Raw genomic sequence first — 24,006 nt, 5'->3', positions numbered from 1 at the left:
AAATAAGAAATCAGGAAGGGGGCAAACACTTTTTCACACAACTGTATTTGACATGAGCGGCATGCCCTCCAGCAGAGAAGACTTTGCCGTCCTACCTTGGCTCTGTACGAGTGAGACCCTCCCTGGAAATTGATGACACCATAGGCATCACTGGGGCTCGCCTCTGTGTGTTTCTCCACCGACCACTCCTCCAGCTCGGGCATGGACAGGTTGGAGTTATCACCCAGCTTCACGTCCGAGTACTTCGTGGCCAAGCTGGCTGTGAAGCCAACGTGCTGCCGCACCAGCCGTCCACAGCAGCATCTTTAAAAAGGTGAACAGATATCATCTTATATTGATATAATAATAATGTACTTATTCAATTCTATACATTTTTAGCAGCAATGTTGCAGAACACAGCAGATAAAACTGAATATTAACAGTAGCACATTTAAAGTGCGTTTAATTTATGGCACATTTATAAATCACTGTGAGAAACAGATATTCAAGAGCAGGGAAATAATATTAACTGAAAGTTTGCAAAAAGGAGCTTTCAATCTATCCTGTATGTAGCCACCAAGTACATATTTAAGACCATTTAACATGCGTCACACATCGGATACAATCTGCTGCCGACTGTCAACAGTCGCTGGGTTGAGAGGGGAAGCCCGCTTCTGTCTCCCGTTCTCTGAAATTCTCAGTAATTATGAAACAATGCGTCTTATTTACTATTTTTGCTTTCTCCGTCCTTGTTTGAGATTTGGCATTTAAGTATTGAATATGAATGTTTAATCTAAATCTTTCCCCTATTATCACCGTTAACTGTATATGCAACATGTGAGAATGCGCTTTCTAGTTCAAGCGTTCTAGTTTCCACACCTCCTTTAATTACCCGAGGTGAGAATGTGAATCCTGACATAAAGTCAGGAGGTAAATTTCCTGCATGTCTTTTCTGGTGTAAAGTAAGTGGTTAGCATAGACTCTCTCCGGCTAATCCTGTGAGGTAACAACGAAAGAAGGGAACAAACAAACAAATACTTACCGGACTAGCTGTTGGCAAATCTGGCATCCTGGAAGGCATCTGGAAGGAATTTAATTTAACATAATTAATCATTGATTTAAATAAATACAAAATGTGGAGTACATTTGACAAAGACTGTAATAACAGTCGGATCTCTCCTATGAAAAGCAAACTCTCGGCAGACAAAGTTTGAGGACATTATGGAAGGTTATCGGTCAGCTGGGCAGGACGCCCGGTTAGCTTGGCCTTTAACCAAGAGAGGGATGTGAAACCTGCCAAACTCTCACTTCCATCACATGCAGGCCTTTGGCCTAATGTTAAACATCTCCACTAACACCTTTGAATCATCTTTGAGCAGCAGCACGTACTGTAGTTAGTGAAGAAAACCCAGCGGCAAATAATTGATGTAAAAGAAAACACAGAAGTAACCATGTATCACTGCGAGTGTACAAGAAGAATGTCAGGACTGTGACTTCTGGAAAGTGTAACTTAAAAACAGAAATGTCTTACACACAAAGAACAAACATCACTGCCGGAAACTTCTTTGCCTATTTCTTTATAGCTGGATGCATTTTATACCAGCTGCTGTACCTTTAATTCAACTATTTTGTGTGTGCTTCTCATGCACACACGGTACATTGTGAATGAGTGGCCTGCGTGAGAAGTCAATAAGAAGCCTTCTCCATACTAGTTTAACACTGCTTTGTAAGATTCCAGTAAGTCTGCAGGAAAATCCTGCTTCACATGATTACACACACACACACACACACACACACACACACACACACACAATAAACTTTTTTACAATTTAAAATGAATAATAATTCAAATTTTACAGTAAACATGAAATGGGAATCAGACTTTATTGAATCCAAATGATTAAATCCAAACTCCCTAAAACAGCTGACAGGTAAGAAGATATGACACACGGGTTCATCACTGGTCTTCCCCCTCACTTAACGCTATAATTACAGTGACAAACATATACATCAAAATTATGTGGAAACAGACTCATTTACTCTTTGGAGAGTAGTGGTTAGGGTTTGGGCCTACTTTAACACACGCACCATACAATTACATACGGGCACACTACAGCGCCTCTGAGCACATACCTGTGGGGGTCCTTTGACACTGGAAGTATGTAGACACATTCCCGCTTGGTGAAAGTGCTTTCTATCCAGGGTTTCTGGGACTGCGAAACAAAGAGAAACAGTTTCATATTGAGAGCAGTGGACTGATGTTCCCTCATTTGTGTTCACAGCTTTATTATGTTTGCTTTTACAGAATACAATCAAATAAGAAAACGGTCGCTTGCTCGTCTGCGTAGCTAGCGAGTGCGCTGCTACAAAGAGTGCCGACATGATGTCCAACATAGTCTCACAAAGACAAAAAACAAACATGGGGATAAATCAAAAGTGATAAGCTGTCTGTTTTCTCTGAAAATAACAGAACATCCTTCTGAAAGAGGGCTCGTAACCCCTTAATCCAGGATTTAGTCTCGGGAAATCAAACGGATTAGAAGTTTTAAAATCAAAAAAATCAAATCAAAACAATTAGGATAACTATAGTCATCAGCTACAGGTGCCTGCCAAATTTCTAAACCACAATAAAATAATAGCATTCTGCATCACTATTCCTTTAAAACAAGGATTTATGTCCCAGGAATTTTCAATTAAATGCCTCATGCCATATTGTTCCCACCGGTACAGCTCAGAGCGATTAGCACCATTAATCCCTCCGAGCACAAAAGAGGGAAACCTGCAAACACCGTCACCTGCTTCCCACCAAAGCGTTTCAACTCTTTGTGAAACTCTAAACAATAGTATTGCAACAACCAGGGATGGAAAATCTGTGAAGCAGGCGGCTACCAGCAAGCCAACAATTCCAAATATGTCTGAATTTCAATCATTTCATCTCTCCCGAAAGTCTCTTATTTCTCTGGTGTCAAGAGTCCCGTCCATAGTGACCCTGGTTCTATGCTGCAGACAACAAATGGTGGTTTTTACGGACACATCTTAACCAACAGGTCACCCCACCGCTTTGACCAGTGCCACCGAGCCTGTACCTGGATGTCCTCCTCCTCTTCATCTCTGTGTTTAAGGGCTTTGTACAGAAACATGCCAAGGCTCCTTCATGCATCTCCCGGACAAACCACAGTCGCCACAGCTTCTCCCCCCTGAGCACTGGATCATCGGCAACAAATCGCTGCACTTCCCTCGACCTCCCGTCTCTCAAAAGAAGACTTCCATACGCGTCTCAAAGTCTACAGCGACGCCGTTACCACACGGATGGACCCGAGTTAAACGCTGAGCGATCAGTGAAAAAGGTGGCAGCCTCCAAAAATCCATCCACGGTTAATCTGTAAGAAGCCACTCGGGGGGGGACGGATGAATGTGTCTGAGACCAACTAGATATTATACTTTGGTGTGGGGAGAAAGAGACGAGGGAGGCGGGGGTGTGGGAGAGGATTAGTGGAGAGGCCTCAATGATATATACCTAGTTGTCTACTGAGGACACACCACCAACTGTGACTAACGCAGCACACAAAACCTCTCCCAACAACACGGGCTCCGCACTTCTTTTGAAACTCATTTCCAAAAAGTTTACCCTGTGAACTAAAGAGACACGGAACCCCAAACGTGGGTTCATACGGAACCATGTTTTTGTTATCGAGAGTGAGTCTTCCCTCTGGAAGAAGTCTGCATCGGGTGTGTCCACACAAAGACATCTTGATAGATTACTCACTTTTCTTCCCACAACATGCATGAGTTGGGAAATGAGTTCAACAAAGTTTGCTTTAATAATGTAAATACTACGTCAAGACAACTACATCTTGAAGAACACCATAAGAAAATGCATGCAGTGATTTGGTATCAAAAACCTTTTGACATTTGGGAGATTTCTGCAAGAATTGAATTTCCAGCAATTTGATGGCGAGCACAGAAAGCTCAGAAAGCCCTTTTTGTTTATATACACTGCCGCTCAAACGTTTGGGGTCTCCTGTTATATTGATGTTTTTCTTCTTTCGCTGACTATGAACTTGACTATTGGCATTTAAAATAGCTTTGGCCCCAAAAGAAGAAACCTATGTTGCGTCATGAGGCTGTGATTATCCAACAGGTCATTTTATACGGTGATGTAAAGTGTTTTTTAAAATGGTGTCACGATGTGAAATGGACGATATGGGGACAAACATCATCATACATGAATACAATCGGGCTCATTGGCTCAACGAGAGTCTCAGCTTTCCAGTCATACGCAATTAATACAATTCCAGGACTGTTTAGCGACCAGTGTGCGGAAACCATTTTAGAATGCTGTAACAAGACAACAGAAACATTCTGTATCGGCCAATATGGATCACCGACAATTGGTATCGGTGTATAAAAAAAAAAACGTGATCTCTTAAAGTTATATCTGCTGCTTTTTGTTTCGTCTTTTGTTCTGATCCATGACTCAAAACCATGATCCGAAGCGCGAGTTTCATGATGCGTTACACCCCTAAAACTTCAATGTGTTTATACACGTTCATACATTTTACTCTGTAGCCTACCCAACATTATGAGCTTTGTTGTTATTATCACATGCGGCCTTGTAATTGGTCGTTGACTCTTCAGTGGCCCCTTGTTCATTGACTTAGTGAGCTAATCAATGTCTGTCCTGCGCTGTGGAAGAATGCTTTCAACCAACACTCTGGCGTCGTTGTCTGGATCTAACAAAGTGTTAATGAGGCAGATGAGGCAGGACTGTGCTCTGCCAACCTGTAACCATGGTACCTGAGAATGTCCTGCAAGAAAAGAAGTGAATACTTCAGAGCTCCTGCCAAAAACACCCGTACATACACACTCTACTTCCTCGCTCCCTCCCTCTTCCTCTCTGAGCTCCAGTTTATGATTACTTTGTTACTGTAGGAAATATAACCCAGGACCTTTCCATCTCCCTGGGTTCAACAATGTAGGACGCTCAACGTTATGAACTCTGTCCCTCTGTGTGTGTGTGTGTGTGTGTGTGTGGTCGGTCATGTTCATCTGCACCAACATGCGTTCATTGAAGCGAATGTATCGGAGACGCACACATCTCATGCTTTATCTTCCTGCTGTCACCTCCCAACACACACAGTCTCACACACACACACACACACACAGTCTCACACACACACACACACACACACACACACACACAGCGAAGAAACCTTGCCAGCTGAGCCCTTCCTCCCCCCCTCCTCCTCCTCCTTCTTCCCAACAATGTGACGGGGCTGGCTGGTCGACCCATCATTCCCCTCTGGCCCTGCCTGACGTAATACGGGGGTGAGATAACATCTGGCTTGGCCATTCTATTCCCCATTAGAAAGAGTGGAGGATATGGGGTCAGCACTTAAACGTGAGCAGTAGCCAAAGAGAAGATTGGTTCTCAGAGAACCAACAGAAGCTGTTTTTCCTATTTATTTTGAGAAAGTGTAGTTTGCTGCGTTAAGGCGTCACGGAGTTAAAATAGGACTAACCATTTAAAGTACAAGTAAAATAAGAGTAGGCCATGGGTTTGTGTTTTGCCTTACCTTTCTGACGCATATTTGATTATATATATGGTATATGGCTATATTTATAAGCATGGGCACAGAACTAGGGCACTCTCTACGCTACAGTGAACTCCTGTCACCGTAATTCCTCACCGCTGCTTCTCTTTGCATTGAGTCGCATCACAGGGGAGCTTCAGTTGTGCCGCACAACCCCCAGAGGTACTACAAATCTGGATATAGACGCAGACATTATACACTTTGGATTAGTAGATTATTCAATTAGATGATTTTGATAATCAATTAATCAATTATTAAGTACAAAATCTGCAGTTCCAATTTTGTTTTTTTATGTGAATCTTTGCTGGTTTCTCAGTTTTATATGACGGTAAATGTAATATCTGACAGTTTGTTGAACAAAATAAGTCAATTGAAGATGTTATCTTTTAGTTTTAGTAAATTGAGATGGAAATGTAATATTATTTTCTGGTATAGAGCAAACAGTTAATCGAGAGAGTAACTGGCAGATAGTTAATATTCGTTGCAGCCCCAGACAGTCTACAGAAAAGCAAAGTATACCAACAAATATACTGTTCAAGTCTTTCTTTTGCCGGAGCAGGTCTCAAGTCAGGTTTACCCAAACAAACTGGAAGTCAGGACTCAGGTCTATCACGTCTCTGAATACTGACCAGTCACATTGATAACATGGCAGTTGTTCGAACATTTGAACATTTCCTTTCAAAACCGGTTCAACAGCGTTTGTCAACGGCCCGGGTTGTGTTTCAATGGAACCTTTATTTGACAAAATGGCTGTGCTATGACTTCATGCAACAAAAAGAAAGAATGAATACTCTGAATGTTGCACACTGACCCTCTAAGGACACAATGTGAAAGTTCTGCTTCAGGTGACCTGGCTCATATCCAAGTCTCAGTTACAGCTCGAGCCATTACAACCAGTACTAGTAAATATGTTTTGATCGTGCCAAGACAGGATCGAAATAGGCCTTTGTAATGGCACCATTAAAAGAGAACATACAGTGTGTGTGTATATACATACATACATACATACATACATACATATATATATAAATAAAGGAATCTTAAATGGAGGGAAACAGTTCAATATAACCTTCAGATAAGAAGCAAATTGGTATCAAAGTGTAGCGGCTGCAATAAAGACAGGAAAGTCAGCTAATACAGTCATGAGACCAAAATGTGACCAGCTCTCCCCATTGCGCCCCGTAGGCACAGCTCTGAAAGACTACGCAGCATGAGCCGATACCATGCTGGCATGCCACCCCGAGTCTTGCAGCTCTAAGCAGCTGTATGACTTAGTAATGTAAAGCATGTGATGCCTATTCCTCTCAACATCTGGAGCTCATGGTTATGTGAGCCTATGAAAACCCAGGTTATACCAGCAGGAACAGTGCCAAGTTACTGCTTCTAGACCTCTTTGCTTAAATAACAGAGAGAGAGAGAGAACAAAATAAAATACCCAACCTCTCCTTGCACATTAAATAATAATAACTGCAACATATTAAACTTTTATTCCCTCCAGTGTTCTTCGGGTAGTACACAGCACATGCAAGTCAGCTGCACGCCTGCCCAGGAGCTCCAGCTCTGCAGGGTGAGTGGAAGCAGTGTGTGTGTGTGTGTGTGTGTGTGTGTGGGGGGGAGATCAGCTGGGTAACATCTACAGGGAAGCACTCCATTCATAAAATCAACAAACTGAGACTCTGACTCCAGAGCCGCTGGAAAAACTTTATCAGTCATCTTCAAATGGGCTTGTGTTGGATTAGAGCGTGAGATAACAGAGCTCAGAGACGCATAACTCAGTCACTCCACAGGCTGAAACACGCAAGCAGCTACACACAAACAAACACGGTCAGTACACACACACACAAGTACTGCTAGAATCTATTCTGGAGCACCATAAAGTGATGCAAGACCATTTTCTACCAACTCACAGAGCGCCAAAGCCCGAGCCGATGACCAGTTCAACCAGCCTCTGTTACGCAAGAGACTGTGACTTGCAGTAACGAAGCTCTATTACGGATTGATGATGAAGATCTGATGAAGCAGACCAGCATTGATGCATCAGCATTAGTTCATTAGACTGCTCAGAGCAGCAGCACACAAGTCTCAATCATGTAAGCCGGGGCATGTGACCAGGCCAGCACTGTGGGAAATTACTCAGGTCTGCACTGAGGCAAAAAAAGCAACGGCTGCTCTGGCGTCTCAGCTAATAAAAGGATGTCGGTTATATATCAATATCGCATTACGAAGCTAAGAGATCATCTGTAATGATCTGTAATACACAGTTGGGCTAAATGATACAATCCGACTGTTCAATTTGAGTGAAATGAGCAGACGTGTGCAGGTGCTTGGCCGTCACATCCACGATATACATTATTATGTTTTACTTTTGTAAACACGGTGAGGCTGTCTTTAGATAGCTGCATAAAAGTGGCAATAATGAAAATAATGTTAGAGACCATTGTGGGCAATGTTGCCGACGAGTGAGCCGGACTGATGGATTGATCGATTTGATGAAGAACCGTTATTTGTCAGGTCTTCCCCATCTGCTTATTGATTTTCTAGATAATGTACTTTATTACAACATACATAAATATCATAAAAGGTTTTGCCCACGGCCGGCTCGCTCCTAATCTCAACTTAATATCCAAGCACCGGGTATATTATGATCGTTGATTTAGTCAATACTGCCTCGTTTTCACACTGTGTAATAACAATAATACTGACTTTGGCTACATGTCACCTCCTCTTGCCATTCAGCCTGAGCTCCTCCAGACAAGACTAGACAGGAACTCATTAGTGAAAACATGAAGGCCGTGCTCGCCCCGAAGAGGAAGAGGAACAGTTATACCAAACAAACACAAACGTTGAGACAATGTCTGAAGCCTAATAAACAGTCCACCCTCACCAGACAGCACGCAGTCACCAGTGGGCGTACGGAGGACTTGGCAGCCACTCAAGGCGGCATTGACTTGTTACTGGCAGTGACAGCGTGTCTCGTCCGACATCCCAGACTATCCGGTAGAAATGTGTCTCAAACTAGTGCCAGCTGCTCTGACGTGCACTCTGTTGTCTGTTTGTTGTTGTTTGTCCGAGAGTTTAAGGAGAGTCTCTGTCTCCGTCGTTTCATGGCAAAGAAACGACGCTACCGGGGAGCTACCGGGGAGCTAGTTAGCTTCCGTTACGCACCTTAGCATCCAGCGCTAGCGAGCTAGCTATTTAGCCTGCTATCGTCAACGTTACGCCCGTGTGTGGTTTTTTGGGGGTGTTTTTGCAGCTAAGACAGCGCTGTTTACCTCACAGAGAGAGCCACCGTGTTTTAACAGTACAGACAGGCGAGCACGGCAAAATGCCACCGGGATCTCTGCTGGGTGTCTGACAGACAGGAGGCAGCATGCATGGGGGGGGGGGGGGGGGGACCTGCCACTCAAAACCACCGATCAGTCACGACGGCACATAAAGCCCAGAGGAAGGTAGTCCACTGACTAAAGATCGGATCACGTACCATTCTCTTCACCGTTGAGACTCAGGAAGCGCTGCGTGGTGGCTCTTATCCATCTATCGGCGGTGCTCTCTGTTAGCCTTGGAAGGAAAGCCCGGTGGACGTTTGAGAGATCCGCTTCGGCTGCAGCTCCAGCGGAAGGTTGCTTTTTCATAATTGTGCGACTCCAGACTGACGCGGCGTGACGAGCCGGCTGAGTCAGCCCGCACGCTGTCACGTGGCCGAGGCGGAGCCAGCGGGCCACATGTGCGCTTTGTTTTAGTTCCCAATAGTGACGAACAGCCAGCAAAGAGATGCATTGATTCAACGTCCCTCGTCCTGTGTCACTGATAACAGGGCGAATGGCTCTACAATAACAAAGCACGGTTCCCCTTTATGATAAGGTGCCCTTACTTAAATACTTATATTAATAATGGCTTTAAATGTAATGGCTTTTTTTAAAATCATACAGAAGTTATTTAGAAGAACAACGTTGTGGGTGGTTTTAATCCTCATCCATTTATTTATTTATTTTCTTACAACTCTTTAATTCATCAGCAAGACCACCTCCTATGTACCGTTAATAATAATAACTTTATTTATATAGCACCTTTAAAAACAGACAGACATTGACAGACAAAGCAGCAAAAACAAGGCAATAACAACAGAAAGCTCAGTGAGACAGTTGGATACGTTAAAAATAAAATAAGAAATAAATGAAATAGATTAATAAAAGTTAAAAAAATGACCCTCCTATGATAGATTTGTAGACATAGACCGAAATCCAAGTAATATACAACTTTTATATTTGCAGACTTAATTATTAATATCCTTTATTAATGATTTATTGACATATATTACTGTAGACTTTAGAACCTGATAAAAAGAGAGAGCCATTAACATGTATTAATATTTACCTACATTTATAACATGTTATTCAAGCAGATAAGACAAGCACATTTTGTTTTGACCTAGTTAACTAAACTTGTTATGGATGGCTTCTAACTGTTATAAAAAGCCTTCATAAATTAACCATTAATACTATATCAGTCACGAATGAGTTCGTGGCACAAAGGAGATATTTAGTGTTTGGAATAACGAACGTTCCTACAGAATGTGTCATAGCTGTCAGTTAAGTCTTTTGTTCCTCATGCTTATCATGAAGGACAAACTGATTGATTAAAAAAAAAAAAAAAAATACAATTACAACAACTGCATGATTTAGAGCGTATCTAATTGAAATATGATGAAGTGGCACAAGACTCAAACACAAGCATGTGTGCAATATAAACACTAATGAGGACTGTAGACGTCAAAGACTACAGAAGCCTGGTTGGAGGGCTCGTGCTCCTCCTCCGGACAATAACGTTCTTTTATCATTTTACATTCAACAGATTTATAAAAAAATAATTTCAATGGGCTCCTTAGCACCAAGTCCATGAGACACAAATAGTGATCCGACGGTCTTCATTGTACCAACTGTTTTATCATCTTCACACCGTCGACATCCTTTGTTGCAGAATGAATTCAAAGAGCCTATTGATTGATGCTTGGCCCCGTCCGGCCCCCGGCTACCTCACAGAACAGAAAAGGCCCCACAAGTCGCTTAATAAGCCGTCTTTCCTCACAGCTCGTACACTCAATAACAGCTGCGTGGAACAGAGCAATAAGTCACTGCTGGACTTGATTTTGTGTCCCCAAGTATCCGTGTGGAAGTTTCAACAAGGAACACAATACACCTACAACAACATTAAATATAAGTTCACTTTATTATAAGGCGATAAAAGAAATCACATCATACAAACTGGTTACACAGAAACCCCAAAACAGTTATCAAAAATGTATCATATTGTGGCTACAAGGAATTTAAACCCCCCCCCTGATGAAACAACTGTCAAGCTGAATATTATAAAGTGCTTCCTCATTTTGTCGTATGCAATCATCACAAAAGGCAAAGTCATCACAGTCTTCTGAAACGTGAGCCTAACAAACCTCTCAGGCACTAAAAAAGCCAACACAATATTCATTAACCTTCTAGCCATTTGCAGCAGACAAATAAACACGTAGAGTTTGACGAATCTGTTGATCAATAGCATGTGTTCTCTCGCTCTGCAAATGTAATATTAAAATGTTTTTAAGAAAGCATCCAGCGGTGGGGTGCATTCTCAACCCTCTAAGTCAGCAAATTTGTCCTTCCGCGGAGCAGTCGGTCCTTCCCTCTAAAGAAAAAGAGAAAAGAAAGAATTCATATTTTTGGGGGTTTACCAAATACAATTGACAGACGAAGAGATTTTAGGAAGTTTAAATTGCAAAGCGCACTGCATGTACAACACCAGACGAGCTGCATGTTGTACATATAGCAAGTCACAGAGAGAACACATCCTGGTCCCAATAACTGCAAGCAACATGCAGACATGTAGGTAACTGTGTGAAGGATGGAGGGATGCAAGTATTAATTCCTGCTGGGTGGAAAAGATGGATGAGTGGAGAAAGAATGATAAAACAAGCAAAATGAAATAATGAGGGGAAGTTAACGGTATTCCAGGGCCATAGCTTTAACACAAGGTGTGTTGCTGAGAAGTTCTTCAGACATTTTTCGATTATTTTCAATCAACTAGAGACACCTAGTGGTGAGTTAATGCAGAACTATGTACTGTCCAAAGGTAGGTCCCTCCAGGTTCTTTGTATTTTAAAAAGGCATTTGATCGGTTGTGTCTGTAAATATCACATTGACCCTGGAAGTCAGGGGTTAAAATGTCCAAAGAAAAAGATAAAAGGGGGACTAAAAGAAGCCCCGAAGAAAAGCTTAAGGCATCGCAGTAAGCAACACTATAACAGGGCGTGAGAGATGGAGGGGTGAGGTCTGGGTTGGAGGGAAGCAAACCTGGCAGCAAAGGTTCCCTTGATGAGTCCAAGACCTGGTGAAGATGAAGCCAGATCAGAATTATCTCTTTCCTGCTCTTTTTTTGTCTCTCACATAAAAAGACGAGCATATTCATGCGACACATCCATGCAATCTCGGACCTCGAGGGAAGAAATGTTCACAGCTTCAAAGGATTTTGCAGGATCTTTGTTAAACTACAAATGTACTATATTAAGCCAACTTCATAACTTCCAAGCAGCCATTGATTCAGTTCATGCTAGTTGCAGATGAAACATGAATAATTAAGTGTGTTACTTAAATTATGTTGTTCTTTGCTTTAAATTTGTTATGACACACTGCTTAATATTTGAATCTCTATTTTACACACATTTCTTTATTCTTAATTATCATAACGTGTCCTTAAGTCATTGTGGGAGACGTCACCAAATGGTAATGAACGGGTGTGACACAGCACACGCCGGGCTAAAGGAGGATGTAAAAAAACAGATGTCTTTCCATTGCCGATCACATTCGGTTCTTCAAAGACAACATCTTGGAATAGAGTCGGTCAATACACTACCAGTGGGTGACTCACAGGAATGTCTGAAGTGCGAGCCTGAATTAGGGTAAGTGTAATTACAGTGTGGTGATGCTGTAGTGTTTACTCAGTACCTCCAGCTGCAGAGAGCTGAGCTGACATCAAATTAAGGTTAGAATAAAAAAAGGGGGCAAATAGTAGTAAAAAGAAAACATGCCTCACGTTAAAAAAAAAAATGCAGCTTCTATTACACGTTCTCTTGTGAGATTCATGCTGTGAACCATGCAGTCAATAAAAAACAGCAGCGTCTACGATTGAAACTTCTACCGGTCACAACAGAACGAGTTCACATACTTTTCAACATCAGGTCAAGAAACAGTAAAGAAACAAGGAAACCTGTCAGCAATCATTTTCCTTGAGGCTGCCATTCAATAAACGGCCTAATCTCAGTTCACCTGCATGACACACTGGCAATGATGAAAGCTGTGTAGCTACATTTTTACTGTTTTGTTTAAAACATAAGCAGAAAGAGAAAAAAAAACATCTTACTCTGCAGAAAGTCTGCAATAATGAAGCCGCAAACCCTCGGAGCAGACCAGGAAATGTCTGAACAGCCATTTATTATGTTGTGCGCAGGCAGCTCGGCACTAAAGCTTGTACGCCTTGTTTGTGTAAGTAAAAATTAACAACATCCTCCGAGTGACTAGCAGTGAGCATATGACTTGTCAATAAGCCTCGACTGTGTTTTTCCGTCTTTGGAACAGTGCCGTCTGTGTTGACTTTAGTATCATGAACTGGTGGTGAAGAAACATACGTCACAGATAAAAGTAGAGTGAAGTTCTCCAGAAATACACTGAAAACCTGTATGAACGCAGGAAGTCCCACAGGAAGTGCCCAAACGGCACAGAATAACTTTAAACTCTCTCTCTCACCGGTCGTCTCACCTCATAGGTGGTTCCTGCCCAGAACTGCCTCATCTCTCCCCTGCACCCGGCCACCACGGCGGAGGTGATCAGGGTGAAGGGCACCAGGTAGAGTAGAGCGGGCTGGCCCATCCCCGACAGCAGCATCACAGCAAACGTCACGATCATTCCCAGCAGATAGGCTACAGGGAGAGAGCCGGACAAACACAAGCACAGTACACTTGTTCTCACAGGATCAACGATGGATATATATATATTCAAGATATATTAATACAACGATAGTTGAACGGTGATGTACCTATGCAGCAGCAGACAAAGTAGATCTTCCTGCTGCTGTTGATCCAAACATCAAATCTGCTGCAGTAGGCCACCAGGAGACCTGTTGGACCAACGAGGACGCAGAGGTTGAGTCATCACACTATAAATGTTGACATTATTTATTGCTTCTCAGCTCAGAAGCCGCGCTGCTATTTGTATTTCTGCTTTTTTTTAAATTAACATAGTTAGTTTTGGTACTTTTAACGCAACACGTGAGACCTGGGCCACACTGCCTGTGTGACCTCTACACATCAGTATTTACAGCTGTGTTTAAACACCGTCTGTGATACTTGGAACTCACCTGGAACAATGATATCTCCGTAGCCCAGGATGGAGAACTGCATCCCACACAGGTTCTGAGCCCAAGCTGAGAACCGTGGGACACGCATGACCACTGGCAGCTGAGCAGAAAACACATTTGATATGTTTATAAACATAAAGTGTGAGAGCAGAATTATTGTGTTGTATGCAACCAAATACAGTGAGCTCTACATTGTGTTACACTGACTCAATCTGACGCTTTACTTAATATCAGTTTCTCAAAGCAGTGATTTGGTGTGTATTGCTCGAGACCATAAGCTATGCTGCAGGAAAAGTCCTGCTTACCCCGGGGAACTCTAACTGAGCAGCAAACACACTTACAATAGTCAGAAAACAATGCTTTCAAATGGGATATACATACAGAAACACTTCTATAAAAACAAAAGAATGGGACACCCTGACGGCCAAATACAACACGAAAACATTGCTCAGAAAGGGATTCAGCTTGAGCAGAACTGCCGTGTTCAAAATACAAATCAAGTGACTTGACCAGACGATCATGTGAGAGTCTGACGTGTGTGTTTCTTCCCTTTGCACAGAGGTACGGTAAAAGCATTATGTATATCTCGCATGAACATTGTTTTCATGAGGAGGATAACAGCCAAGAATGTCATGAACATTATAGATTAGATCACATTAGGTGTGGGTGGGCTGAAGGGGTCCGTGGCTTTAAACTGTGACTGTAGTTGAAAGAAGACTAAAACCCAAATTATGCCCGATCAGGGCCGCCATCTTTCTCTGCTAGAGACTGACCTCTGGTGGCGCGTTCTGTGTACTGCAATCGTCACATCATTTCAGCATTATAAAAAGTGGAGCATCTGTATTTATGACAGCATTTAAAATCATACCATCGGGATTTTTTTTTTTTTTTTTTACATACTCTGGTATATATATTTCGTAGTACAAGCCTAATACACACGGACAGTATGGGCACCAAGACACAATTGTGGGTACAATATTATCCAGTAATATATCATATATTGTGTTTTATACTTTTAGCTGAAATAATGCTTACTTTGGGTTTTTTTCTCCAGTTAGTAAAATTTGAGTTTTGATGTGTTTGGGCAGTCCATGTGTGTTTATAGAATAATATACAAAACAAAAGAAAGAACTTTCCGTATCATATTTTTAATCACATAGTTGGCGAGCCCTTTATAAAAGGGGAGTTCTGCTCATGAGAATCTATCTTGAGACCAAACATCTACGACGGCCTCAGGATGTCGCATTAATAAAAGGAGGGGGAGGTTAACAAGTCAGGCCTTACTTTCTCAGAGGGAGCCTGGGGTTCAGCCGGGACCTCCACCATGTTACCTTGCGTCTACGACAGAGCCCACCCAACCCCAACGCACAGTTAGTCAATCAGTCCATCGGGCCTCATCGGGCATCAACAACACGCAGTGCTGATCAGCCAGCATGTTAATAAAGCTGAAGGCGAACTCCACCAAGCTTAGGTTGTAGATTGTTCTCCAGGACTTAGGTGAACTCTTGCACACTGCTCTTCCTGAACACACATTCACTCCTTCAATTGAACTCACTAATGGAACCATGTTTCTCCCAATAAAGTGAAACATTTTGGGACTCAAAAACCATCCTAGGTCAGCATAAAAGTGCCTGAGTTGGTTGAAAGAAAATGGTGATTTCCTATAAATGATAATATAAATGATAATTCCAGATATTTAATAATGTACAACAATAGGCTGTCCTTTAATATTTTTTCAACCATTTAAAATCTCATGGAAAAAACAATGAAAAGACTCAATGTGGCATCTGATCATTTTGAAAATGCCTGATCGATTTGGTGAAGTTCCCCTTTGAAGGAAGAAGCAATGCAGGAGGACTGACCTTCTCTCCTGATGCGTCCGGGCCCAGGGCAACCTGCACCATGATGCTGACTCCATTCTGTGACAGAGAAGAGAGGCCAAGCATTCTTATTGTGTTACTCCATGCCATCAAACGCCTGAGCTGCAAAAACATCTCCTATTCAATGACGTTAGGTGTCAGTGTGCATTTGTGTGTGTGTGTGTGTGTGTGTGTGTGTGTGTGTGTGTCGCATCACTTCTTCACATAAATTAAGCTTTTGTGCACATGTGAAATATGTTAACTGGACGTAAACAACGAAGAGGTCAACATATAAGTGGCAGTTAAGTCTGTGAAAAACCCAACTGCTCCAACCCTGAGAAAATTCAACTAAATAAATACATATACATACATATGTATACATACATATACTCATACCTTGGTGAAGAAAGGAGTAATGAAAACGAAGAAGACGTCATACACAAGCAGGAGGCTCAGCAGAATCACACAGATCTATGTCATTATGGGGAAAAAAACAATCAAAGATTAATTCCAGAAGTGAGAAAAAACATTTATTTGAACATTTCAACACTGCTTTATCAGCATTGACAACAATATCTAGTACAATGGGACAGCGTGTGACATGCTAATGACAGAAGATAATAAATATTAAGAATATATTTCTGGCTGTGAAGAGGTACCTTGAAGTTGGACAGGGAAATGGTCTTCATGAAGTTGAGGCAGAAAGCAACGCCAAGGAGGTCCTGCAAGATCCAGATCCAGCTACAAAGACAAAGAAAAGCTCTTTTACAGTGTTTGAACTTGAGCATGTGTGTTTCTAACTTTAACCTGCTGAAGAAAATTCTACTAAAATCATGACACAAAGCCGAGAACAACATGAATGAAAGTCATATGTTTGATATTTTACCGAGACTTTGACTTCAAATGTTTTGTTTGGGTCGTCACTCAGACTAAACTGTCTGAATAAGATCAAAACAGCAACACAGACATTGTGACAGGTAGGCTGAAAATAAAATAGCATCTACTATAAATAAATAAATGTGTTTTCCCCTCACAGTACCTGTCTTCATTCCTGTAGACGCCCCAGACCACAGCAATGCTAATACACACAGCAGCCAGTATGAGAGACCTCACAGAGAAGTTGTAACTTCGGATGGAGAAGCTAGAAAAAGACACAGACACATAAATAAAACTTTCAGCAGTTTGTCTGCCAGGGTGTGATTCAGAGACAGACATGCCAACACACTGTGACCATAATGTCCGTCTTGTTTAGATGTGTTACTGAAATCATGGGGGAACCAGGAAAAGCAGTAAAACATTCACACGTATTCACTTATCATCAGGTAGTATTGATACATCTGGCTGAAATGGTTATTTTTACATTATTCATTTTTGTGAAGTTATAACACTGTCTGCTGGTCTAAATCACACAATTGTCTATTTCATAGTTTCCCCAACAGCAGTGGAATGTGCGTTTAGATTATTTAAAGAGCAATGCTCATACCTCCCCGTGCCACAACCAATCTTTTGCATCACCGCATCTAGACAGCTGAACAGTGCAGAGGCAGACGCAAGGCAGAAGATAGCAATAATGACGTAAACTGGGGGAAAAAGAAACACAGATCACATTAACCAAACTTCAGATATAATCACTCCTCCTCCTTCCAGTACTTGAAGCGGGCCGGTAGGTACCCACGAGTACACAGTTATCTATAATAATGGTCCATGATGTACAATTGCATAGTTTTAAGTCAGAACCCTTCAAATGTTCTTGGGGGACGATTACCAAACCCAATATCTCCTTGTTTCTTTTAGTCAGTTAATAATATGAATGCGTCTCTTAATCCTGCTGCGTAATATGTGCGAGGATCTTGACTTCTAAAACCTGAATCAATGGCTCACACGCCTCAGCTCGGCATGCACACCCGCCTGCCCGACTGGCTGGTGTTGATTCCACGCTATCGTACGATACCATAGGCTACAAATAACACAGGAAAGCACTTTAAGGATTAACACTTTGGGTAAATGTAAAAACATACTACCTTAAAGCTATAATGTTTGAGTTGGAATATTATTGGAGTATTACAGGCCTACTATAGAAGATACATAGCTGTTGGGAAAAATCGAATGACTAAAGGAATGTTTTGCATGTTTTGCATTTGCGTGAACTTCTTTTGACACCAAGCGTCTCAGCTGTTTTTGCGATTAGGCATCACAGCTTTCTACTTGATGAGCATTTCAGCTGTTTGTCCTAAATGAGGGATAATAAATCTGTTGAGCACGTCAATGTTTACGCAGAGCTGATTTGCAACCATGACGTTCCTGATTGGGGTAAGGTGACCCTTTTACTAGAACGAATTGTCAAAGAGAAAGTGGTGTTCCAGACCTTATGCAGATTACTCTGTGCGAACGCAATCCTTCTTGCAAGAAGGAACAGAGTTGAACACATACAGGTTAATGCGTCAAGGCTGCTCAGAGGTCTGTCTCTGAGTTCCTGACATATATACTGCAAAACACATGCAGTGTGCTGGCACAGGGTAATTTGCAAAAGTTCTTGACACAACGGATAACACACGAATTGCGTTCGCACAGAGTAATCTGCATAAGGTCTGGAAGGGAGTGCTGGCGCTTATTTTTTTCCACTTCAAGCATTGACTCCTTCAGAGTATATAAGAGCTGTATATCTGTACTACCACTTACCGAGGACGTTGTAGAAGAAGTACATGAGGACCAGCATCACACACATCAGAGCGACAAAGATGACCACTTTGAGAGGAGAGTACAGGAAAAGCTCTCCGCTGTCAGCTTTGCTCTCTCCCCCTCCTCCATCACCGTTCAACCGATCTCTGCCAACAACAGAAAAACGTTTGATTTTATCAAATGTATCGCAGACATATTGTTTATAAAACTGGTGGTTCTTAGGGAAAAAAAGACCAGGCAGCATCCAATACACAGAGAGTGGACCGTACAGTTGCATTCAATGTGATATAATAGCACTGCAATAAATATGACCTTTGGGAAAGTATGTGTTGCTTGTTGACAATGGCATCTACTGTATGTTGACATTTCAGTAAATAATACATTCACATCGACACTTAATTACATTGTCACTGCATAATAACCACCAGCGTGTCCCACACATAGATTTTACTTGGCAAGCCGCCCAGGTATATTAACGACTATCCCAAGTAAATTAAGCGACCCATTTTAGCAGTTTTAACAATGCAGCAACTATATTTTCTGCTAATATGTGCTCTAGTGTGATTGAATTAAAATGTATAGATAGTGCACTGTACGTGAAGCTGCAGTGTCCCACCTCTCACACGCCCCGCTCCAGAAGCCGCCCAAGGCGACTGTGACAATGGCAATCAGCAGCATGACTGCAATGCTCGCATCAATCTTTGGGTGAGGTGGTGCATAAAGCTTCACCTGCATCCCTTCACCAAACTCCTGAGGACATACATAAGGATCAAACATTTAATAAGGAACTTTTCCAGTTTAACATTCTTCATCTCATTGACCTTTATAAGAGGGGTGGTACCAAGACTGAAAAGTAAGGACTGACCGGCTGTGCTTCAAGGAAGTCCCTGTACCTCATGAGAGCCAGAGGAATATGGATCTGTGTGTACTCTGAGTCGTTGGCTGATGGGGTGATCTGAAAATCAGAGAAGTAAAAGAGACATTTTCATAAATGCAGTCATTTAGAATTATTTGTCTAGCTGTAGGCGAGTCATTTTATGCATGTTATATGGGCAAACAACAAGTATGACAAGATCACACAGTAAACCAATCATGTCATGAAACAAGAAAATTTGGTTTCCATTTTAAATGGAAATCCCCACAGCCACACCACTGTTATCGTGCGTCACTTCCGTGAGTCACTTCTGCATGTGCATCTTACATGTTACATTCGTACATCTGGACGTTTGTATTATGATCACGTACAGATCAACAACAAAACAAAAAGATTACGGTCCTCCATGAGAGTTAGCTGATCATGAATACACCTGAAATATTACGAAAATATCAAATCACATTCCCATGAATATTCTACTGACAAAATACAGTTTGATGTGAATGTCCTACCAAGAATGTGTTGGTGGCAATGAGCAAAGTTGTAGCTCCGAGGCTCTGAGCAACCAGAGCTTTCTGGCTGAAGTCACAGTCCCCCCTCATCACCACCAACGCTTTGCCCTTCACCACATCCGGACTGACCCCGGAGTTGTTACACAGCACCGTGCCGGTCATATTCACCAGTGGATACTGCAACTGAGAAAGTGGAGACAGCACGTAATGTAGCGATTAGGATAGGTGGAGAGTTTCCTAGAATTTTCCCCATCAAAACATTGGGAAACATAGAAGAAGTCACACAATTGCCACCAGGTTATAAATACAGGCTGTATAAGTGTATAAGAGATTTTACATTTTTAAGTTCATCTTAAGTTTGTCCACTGGCCACTTAAGCAGGCAACCACTTATAGAAGGATATACAATTAATAAAATATATAAAATAAAACAAATAGACAGAAAATGGAAAAAAATTGCTTAATATGTAAATAAAAGAATAGTGCTGGAAGAGGTTTGAAGAACTTACAGCAGCATCGAGGGTTTGTGACAGCGGGGTCCAGGAATGATTGTGGACGATACAGTACTCCTTATGTGTACTTCCATTTGAGACGTGCAAGATTGCCTCTTGGCAGTTTATCTGTCGGGCAACAAATGTTATTCTTTTGAGTTCCACACATATTGAAAATATTGAAGAAAGTACCTTACCCCAAACCAGTCATTTCAATAGCATTAGACATAGTTAGAGCAGTGACACATACATACTGTAGTTACATTAACTGCTCAGTGATCAATAAGTCTGTCTCTATATGTTATGATCTCTCACTCCTGAAATAAATATGTAAAATACTTCCTTGTTGATGACGTAGTAGAGGACGTTGTCAAAATCACTCTCGGCTCAAATTAAACTATTTAACTTAACGCCAAGTAAACTAACTTAGATTTTAACGACCAACACACGAGGTGTATGATTCAATTTGAGTTAAGGGAGCTGTAGCCGAGCTGAACCCCACTAGCGGTCGGGCTAACGCTAGCTCACCGACAGCAGCCGTTAGTCTCTCGGGTACCCGAACAACACGGTGCTTCCGATACACATATTAGCTCAGTGTGTCGACTAGCTACATACTTAGAATAACATTTAGACAGTTAACAGCAGTCGTAGCTGGCGTGTTTTTCGACGGTTAGTCCAGCTAAAAGGCCCGTCAGTTGGTGACGCATACTCAGTTCAGTTTCTGTTATAATAATCATCCGTTAACTTACCTGCGATACAGAGAAAATGACCGACAAAATGATGAATCTGACTGCTCTTTCCATTTCGGTAACATTCGTTTTTTGACTACTAATATGACACGGAGACACTTTCTATTCGCTAAGTTACTAGTACGTTCATTGTCGCCACCAGCAGCTGCCAGGCACTTCCTGTATTGGCTGGTGAGTGACACATGACCACGTGCTGAGACGCTGACCCATTGGTTTCACCTCGCAGCGTCTCAACAACAGACATGCACACTATGATAATGAAGAAGTAGCACTACCAAAACCTAGAAATGATGAATTACCAAATGTCATACAGTGAAAATGTAAAAGTAGGCATAACGTACATTAATCCGTTTTAGCATAATATAGCCTAAATTCTCAATAAGGAAGAACACTAGCCTATGGTGTTACTGAGATTATACCGATTGCTTAATTATATGCAGTACATTTGGTCCTTTTCAGGTTTTAAATTAAGTCCTTCTTTTACACAGATTCATTTCTTTCTTTCTTCTTTCTGTACGTGTGTGTGTGTGTGTGTGTGTTCAGGCTCAGGATGTATTATTAATAGTCAAGACTGGAGGAGATAAATGGACTTGAATTTGTAAAGCGCCTTTTAGCCTTCCGACCACTCAAAGCAGTGACCTACTATGTGTATAGTATATACTGTATATATTATCCTTGTATGAGATTCACACTGTAGGCTACACTTGTCACTGCTTATTATCTCTCACTAGGCTATTCTTCCCTCTTTTCCTTTTAGCTTTGCTTCTAGCCTAATCAATGATTCGTGCAAATCACCCATTAAGGTAGATCCTTTTGTCCATTAGAAGAGACGATGTGTCAATATGTTGTGATGGGGTTTATTAGTGGAACTATTACGACATTATGTATACAGCAGAAACAAATGTATGTGGATTTTCCACAATAAGCAGCAGTCATTTACATTTCATCTTGATATAAATATTATATGTGTCTTTTTCCTTTCCCCCTCATCTTTATATGAATTTCAGAGCAATACTTCATCTGTCACTGATTAATGTGTCACTGCATGGCCGAGAAGCTAAAACTACCATATGGTGGTTTTTCAAGCGTACATGGAGACTTCACCCCTGAAGCTCCATAGCACCAAGACTTGAGATAAACACAGCAGCTGCCTTGCCTTGCATGACCCTGGCCTGATTACAAGGCTGTTGCAACTACGGCTTGGGGTTTTTATGTGCCACTTTGAAATCTGCTGTCTAACTAAAGCTTTCAAGGCATACTCTAACTGCTGCTTTAGATGATAACAGTCATGTGGCTTTCAATGCATTTCATATTTCATACTTAAGTTACAACTTGAATCTATACTGATTCATGAGTAGATATTTCGCAGTAATCTATTGTGGGAAACGTCTGTCGTAAATTGACAGTGCATTCTAAATTGTTTGTTTGCATGTAAAGTTGTGTTTTACAAGCAAAGTTTCTTATTTTCAGAACAGGAATTCATAATCTTCATAGATTGCCAAACCAAACCCTGTTTAGACTTCTGAAACACGCATGCTTGCCCATTTGCTCGCCTGAACACACACACACACACACACACACACACACACACACACACACCCATGCATATCGAGCTGAAATCTTTGATGAATGAAATATGCTGATTCCCTCTGAGTGCAACTTCAGAGTGTCCTGAAATTATGCGTTTTCCTTCAGTGTGGGCCACAGGTGGTAACAGTAAAGGTACCAGTGACGGTTGATTGATAAAGTCCCCTCGTATAAATCAACACCCGTGCTGGCCAAGAATCGATGCCTGCCAGAGATTTCTCACTCGTGTCAAACTCTCCATTGAGAGAAAAAATAATAAATGGTCCTTTTAGGCTAATTGTCGAACATTTCTCTGCTGTGTGCTTAACAAGGCACAGGCATTTCAAGCTGAGGGGACTGTGATGAAATGTTTTTGTCAGCTTGTCCTGCCTGTGTGCAGCAGGGAGTTAAACATTGCACTTTCATACATGTGTTGATTGGCCTTCAGTTCAATCCAGCTGTTTACATGCAATTGGAGAGCGCTCTATTCCCATCCTCATTTAGCATATGTATTATCATGCTCACAAAATCTGTCTTTATTCTTGGCGATGATGACATATTTCTGTAGGTTTTCCTGTTACTATCCAGTAGTTTTGTCAGTGTTAAGGTGGATGCTTAAAACATAAAATAGCATAAAATACTGTAGCACTGGCATTATTTAGGATACTGTACAAAATTCGACATTGCTTTGGATCTGTAAATCCATCACAGTGAACATGTTTGGTTCTATTTCTTCAACTTCACATTACTGTTGTCTTGGGTAAAACATGCAGTGGATTTATTTGAAAAGTATAGGTCTGGTATGTGATGTTTGAAACTCTTGTGATATTTGAAAAACTAAAGCCTGCCTACAAAAAAACAACAACTAATAAACATTTTTGGTATATTTTAGAAAATGTAGGACATTAATCTTCAGTAAAAGTAAAGTCTAAAGAAAGGGTCAAATAGACAACATAAACAACATAATTGGCTTAAATGTGGCCTCGTTTGAAAAGGCATGCTTCCAATTTGAGTCACATTAACTTGAAAATGGGGAAATTTCCTCACGTGATTCAAAAAAGCGTGATTCTCATCACATTGTCCCTCTCTACTATCATATATTACATCATGATAGACTGTAAATGAGCTGCTGACTTAAGGATGATGAAATGCTGTAAGAGCAACAATTTAGCATCAATATCTGGTAAAATATAAAGAAATAAAGAAATAAAAGTTGTAAGGAGGACACAGAGCATAAGCTTGGCTGGACATAAAGAACATTATACACAAACTCCAAGGTTCAAATTTAAACCCTTATGTTTGGA

At 41.4% G+C, this 24,006-nt stretch overlaps 2 protein-coding genes across 7 annotated transcripts in view; both read right to left on the bottom strand.

Annotated features, from left to right (window-relative positions):
- trpm7 (transient receptor potential cation channel, subfamily M, member 7) overlaps positions 1-9,208 on the bottom strand; it is a 34,662-nt gene extending 25,454 nt beyond the window's left edge. For all 3 annotated transcript variants that reach the window (XM_031848338.1, XM_031848339.1, XM_031848340.1), the window contains exons 1-4: positions 9,055-9,208; positions 2,113-2,192; positions 1,022-1,060; positions 96-303 (exon numbers count right to left, since the gene is read on the bottom strand). In XM_031848338.1, the coding sequence (XP_031704198.1) occupies positions 96-303; positions 1,022-1,060; positions 2,113-2,192; positions 9,055-9,057 (330 nt within the window). In that variant the 5' untranslated portion in view covers positions 9,058-9,208. The remainder of the gene's footprint in view (positions 1-95; positions 304-1,021; positions 1,061-2,112; positions 2,193-9,054) is intronic.
- Positions 9,209-10,780: 1,572 nt separating this feature from the next.
- sppl2a (signal peptide peptidase like 2A) lies at positions 10,781-21,300 on the bottom strand. 4 transcript variants are annotated; one of them, XM_031848787.1, is made up of 17 exons: positions 21,137-21,300; positions 20,406-20,516; positions 19,898-20,080; positions 19,377-19,466; positions 19,128-19,261; positions 18,512-18,657; positions 17,316-17,412; positions 16,872-16,973; positions 16,492-16,573; positions 16,229-16,303; positions 15,836-15,892; positions 15,258-15,311; positions 13,974-14,073; positions 13,653-13,733; positions 13,364-13,536; positions 11,915-11,948; positions 10,781-11,249 (listed from the first exon to the last, which is right to left on the bottom strand). In XM_031848787.1, exons 1-17 carry the CDS (start codon positions 21,188-21,190, stop codon positions 11,209-11,211), a joined length of 1,614 nt encoding a protein of 537 aa, XP_031704647.1. In that variant the 5' UTR covers positions 21,191-21,300; the 3' UTR covers positions 10,781-11,208. The 4 variants fall into 4 exon arrangements, with proteins under 4 accessions (XP_031704647.1, XP_031704648.1, XP_031704649.1 ...); XM_031848788.1 differs by having other exon boundaries at positions 13,376-13,536; XM_031848789.1 differs by lacking the exon at positions 11,915-11,948 and having other exon boundaries at positions 13,376-13,536.
- Positions 21,301-24,006: the final 2,706 nt, after the last annotated feature.

The sequence above is a fragment of the Anarrhichthys ocellatus genome, unplaced genomic scaffold (assembly GCF_004355925.1).
Source record: "Anarrhichthys ocellatus isolate YVR2014 unplaced genomic scaffold, GSC_Weel_1.0 scaffold8, whole genome shotgun sequence".
Classification (NCBI taxonomy): Eukaryota; Metazoa; Chordata; class Actinopteri; order Perciformes; family Anarhichadidae; genus Anarrhichthys; species Anarrhichthys ocellatus.
Note: the sequence above shows the minus strand (reverse complement) of the source record. Positions and strands in the feature narration are given on the sequence as shown.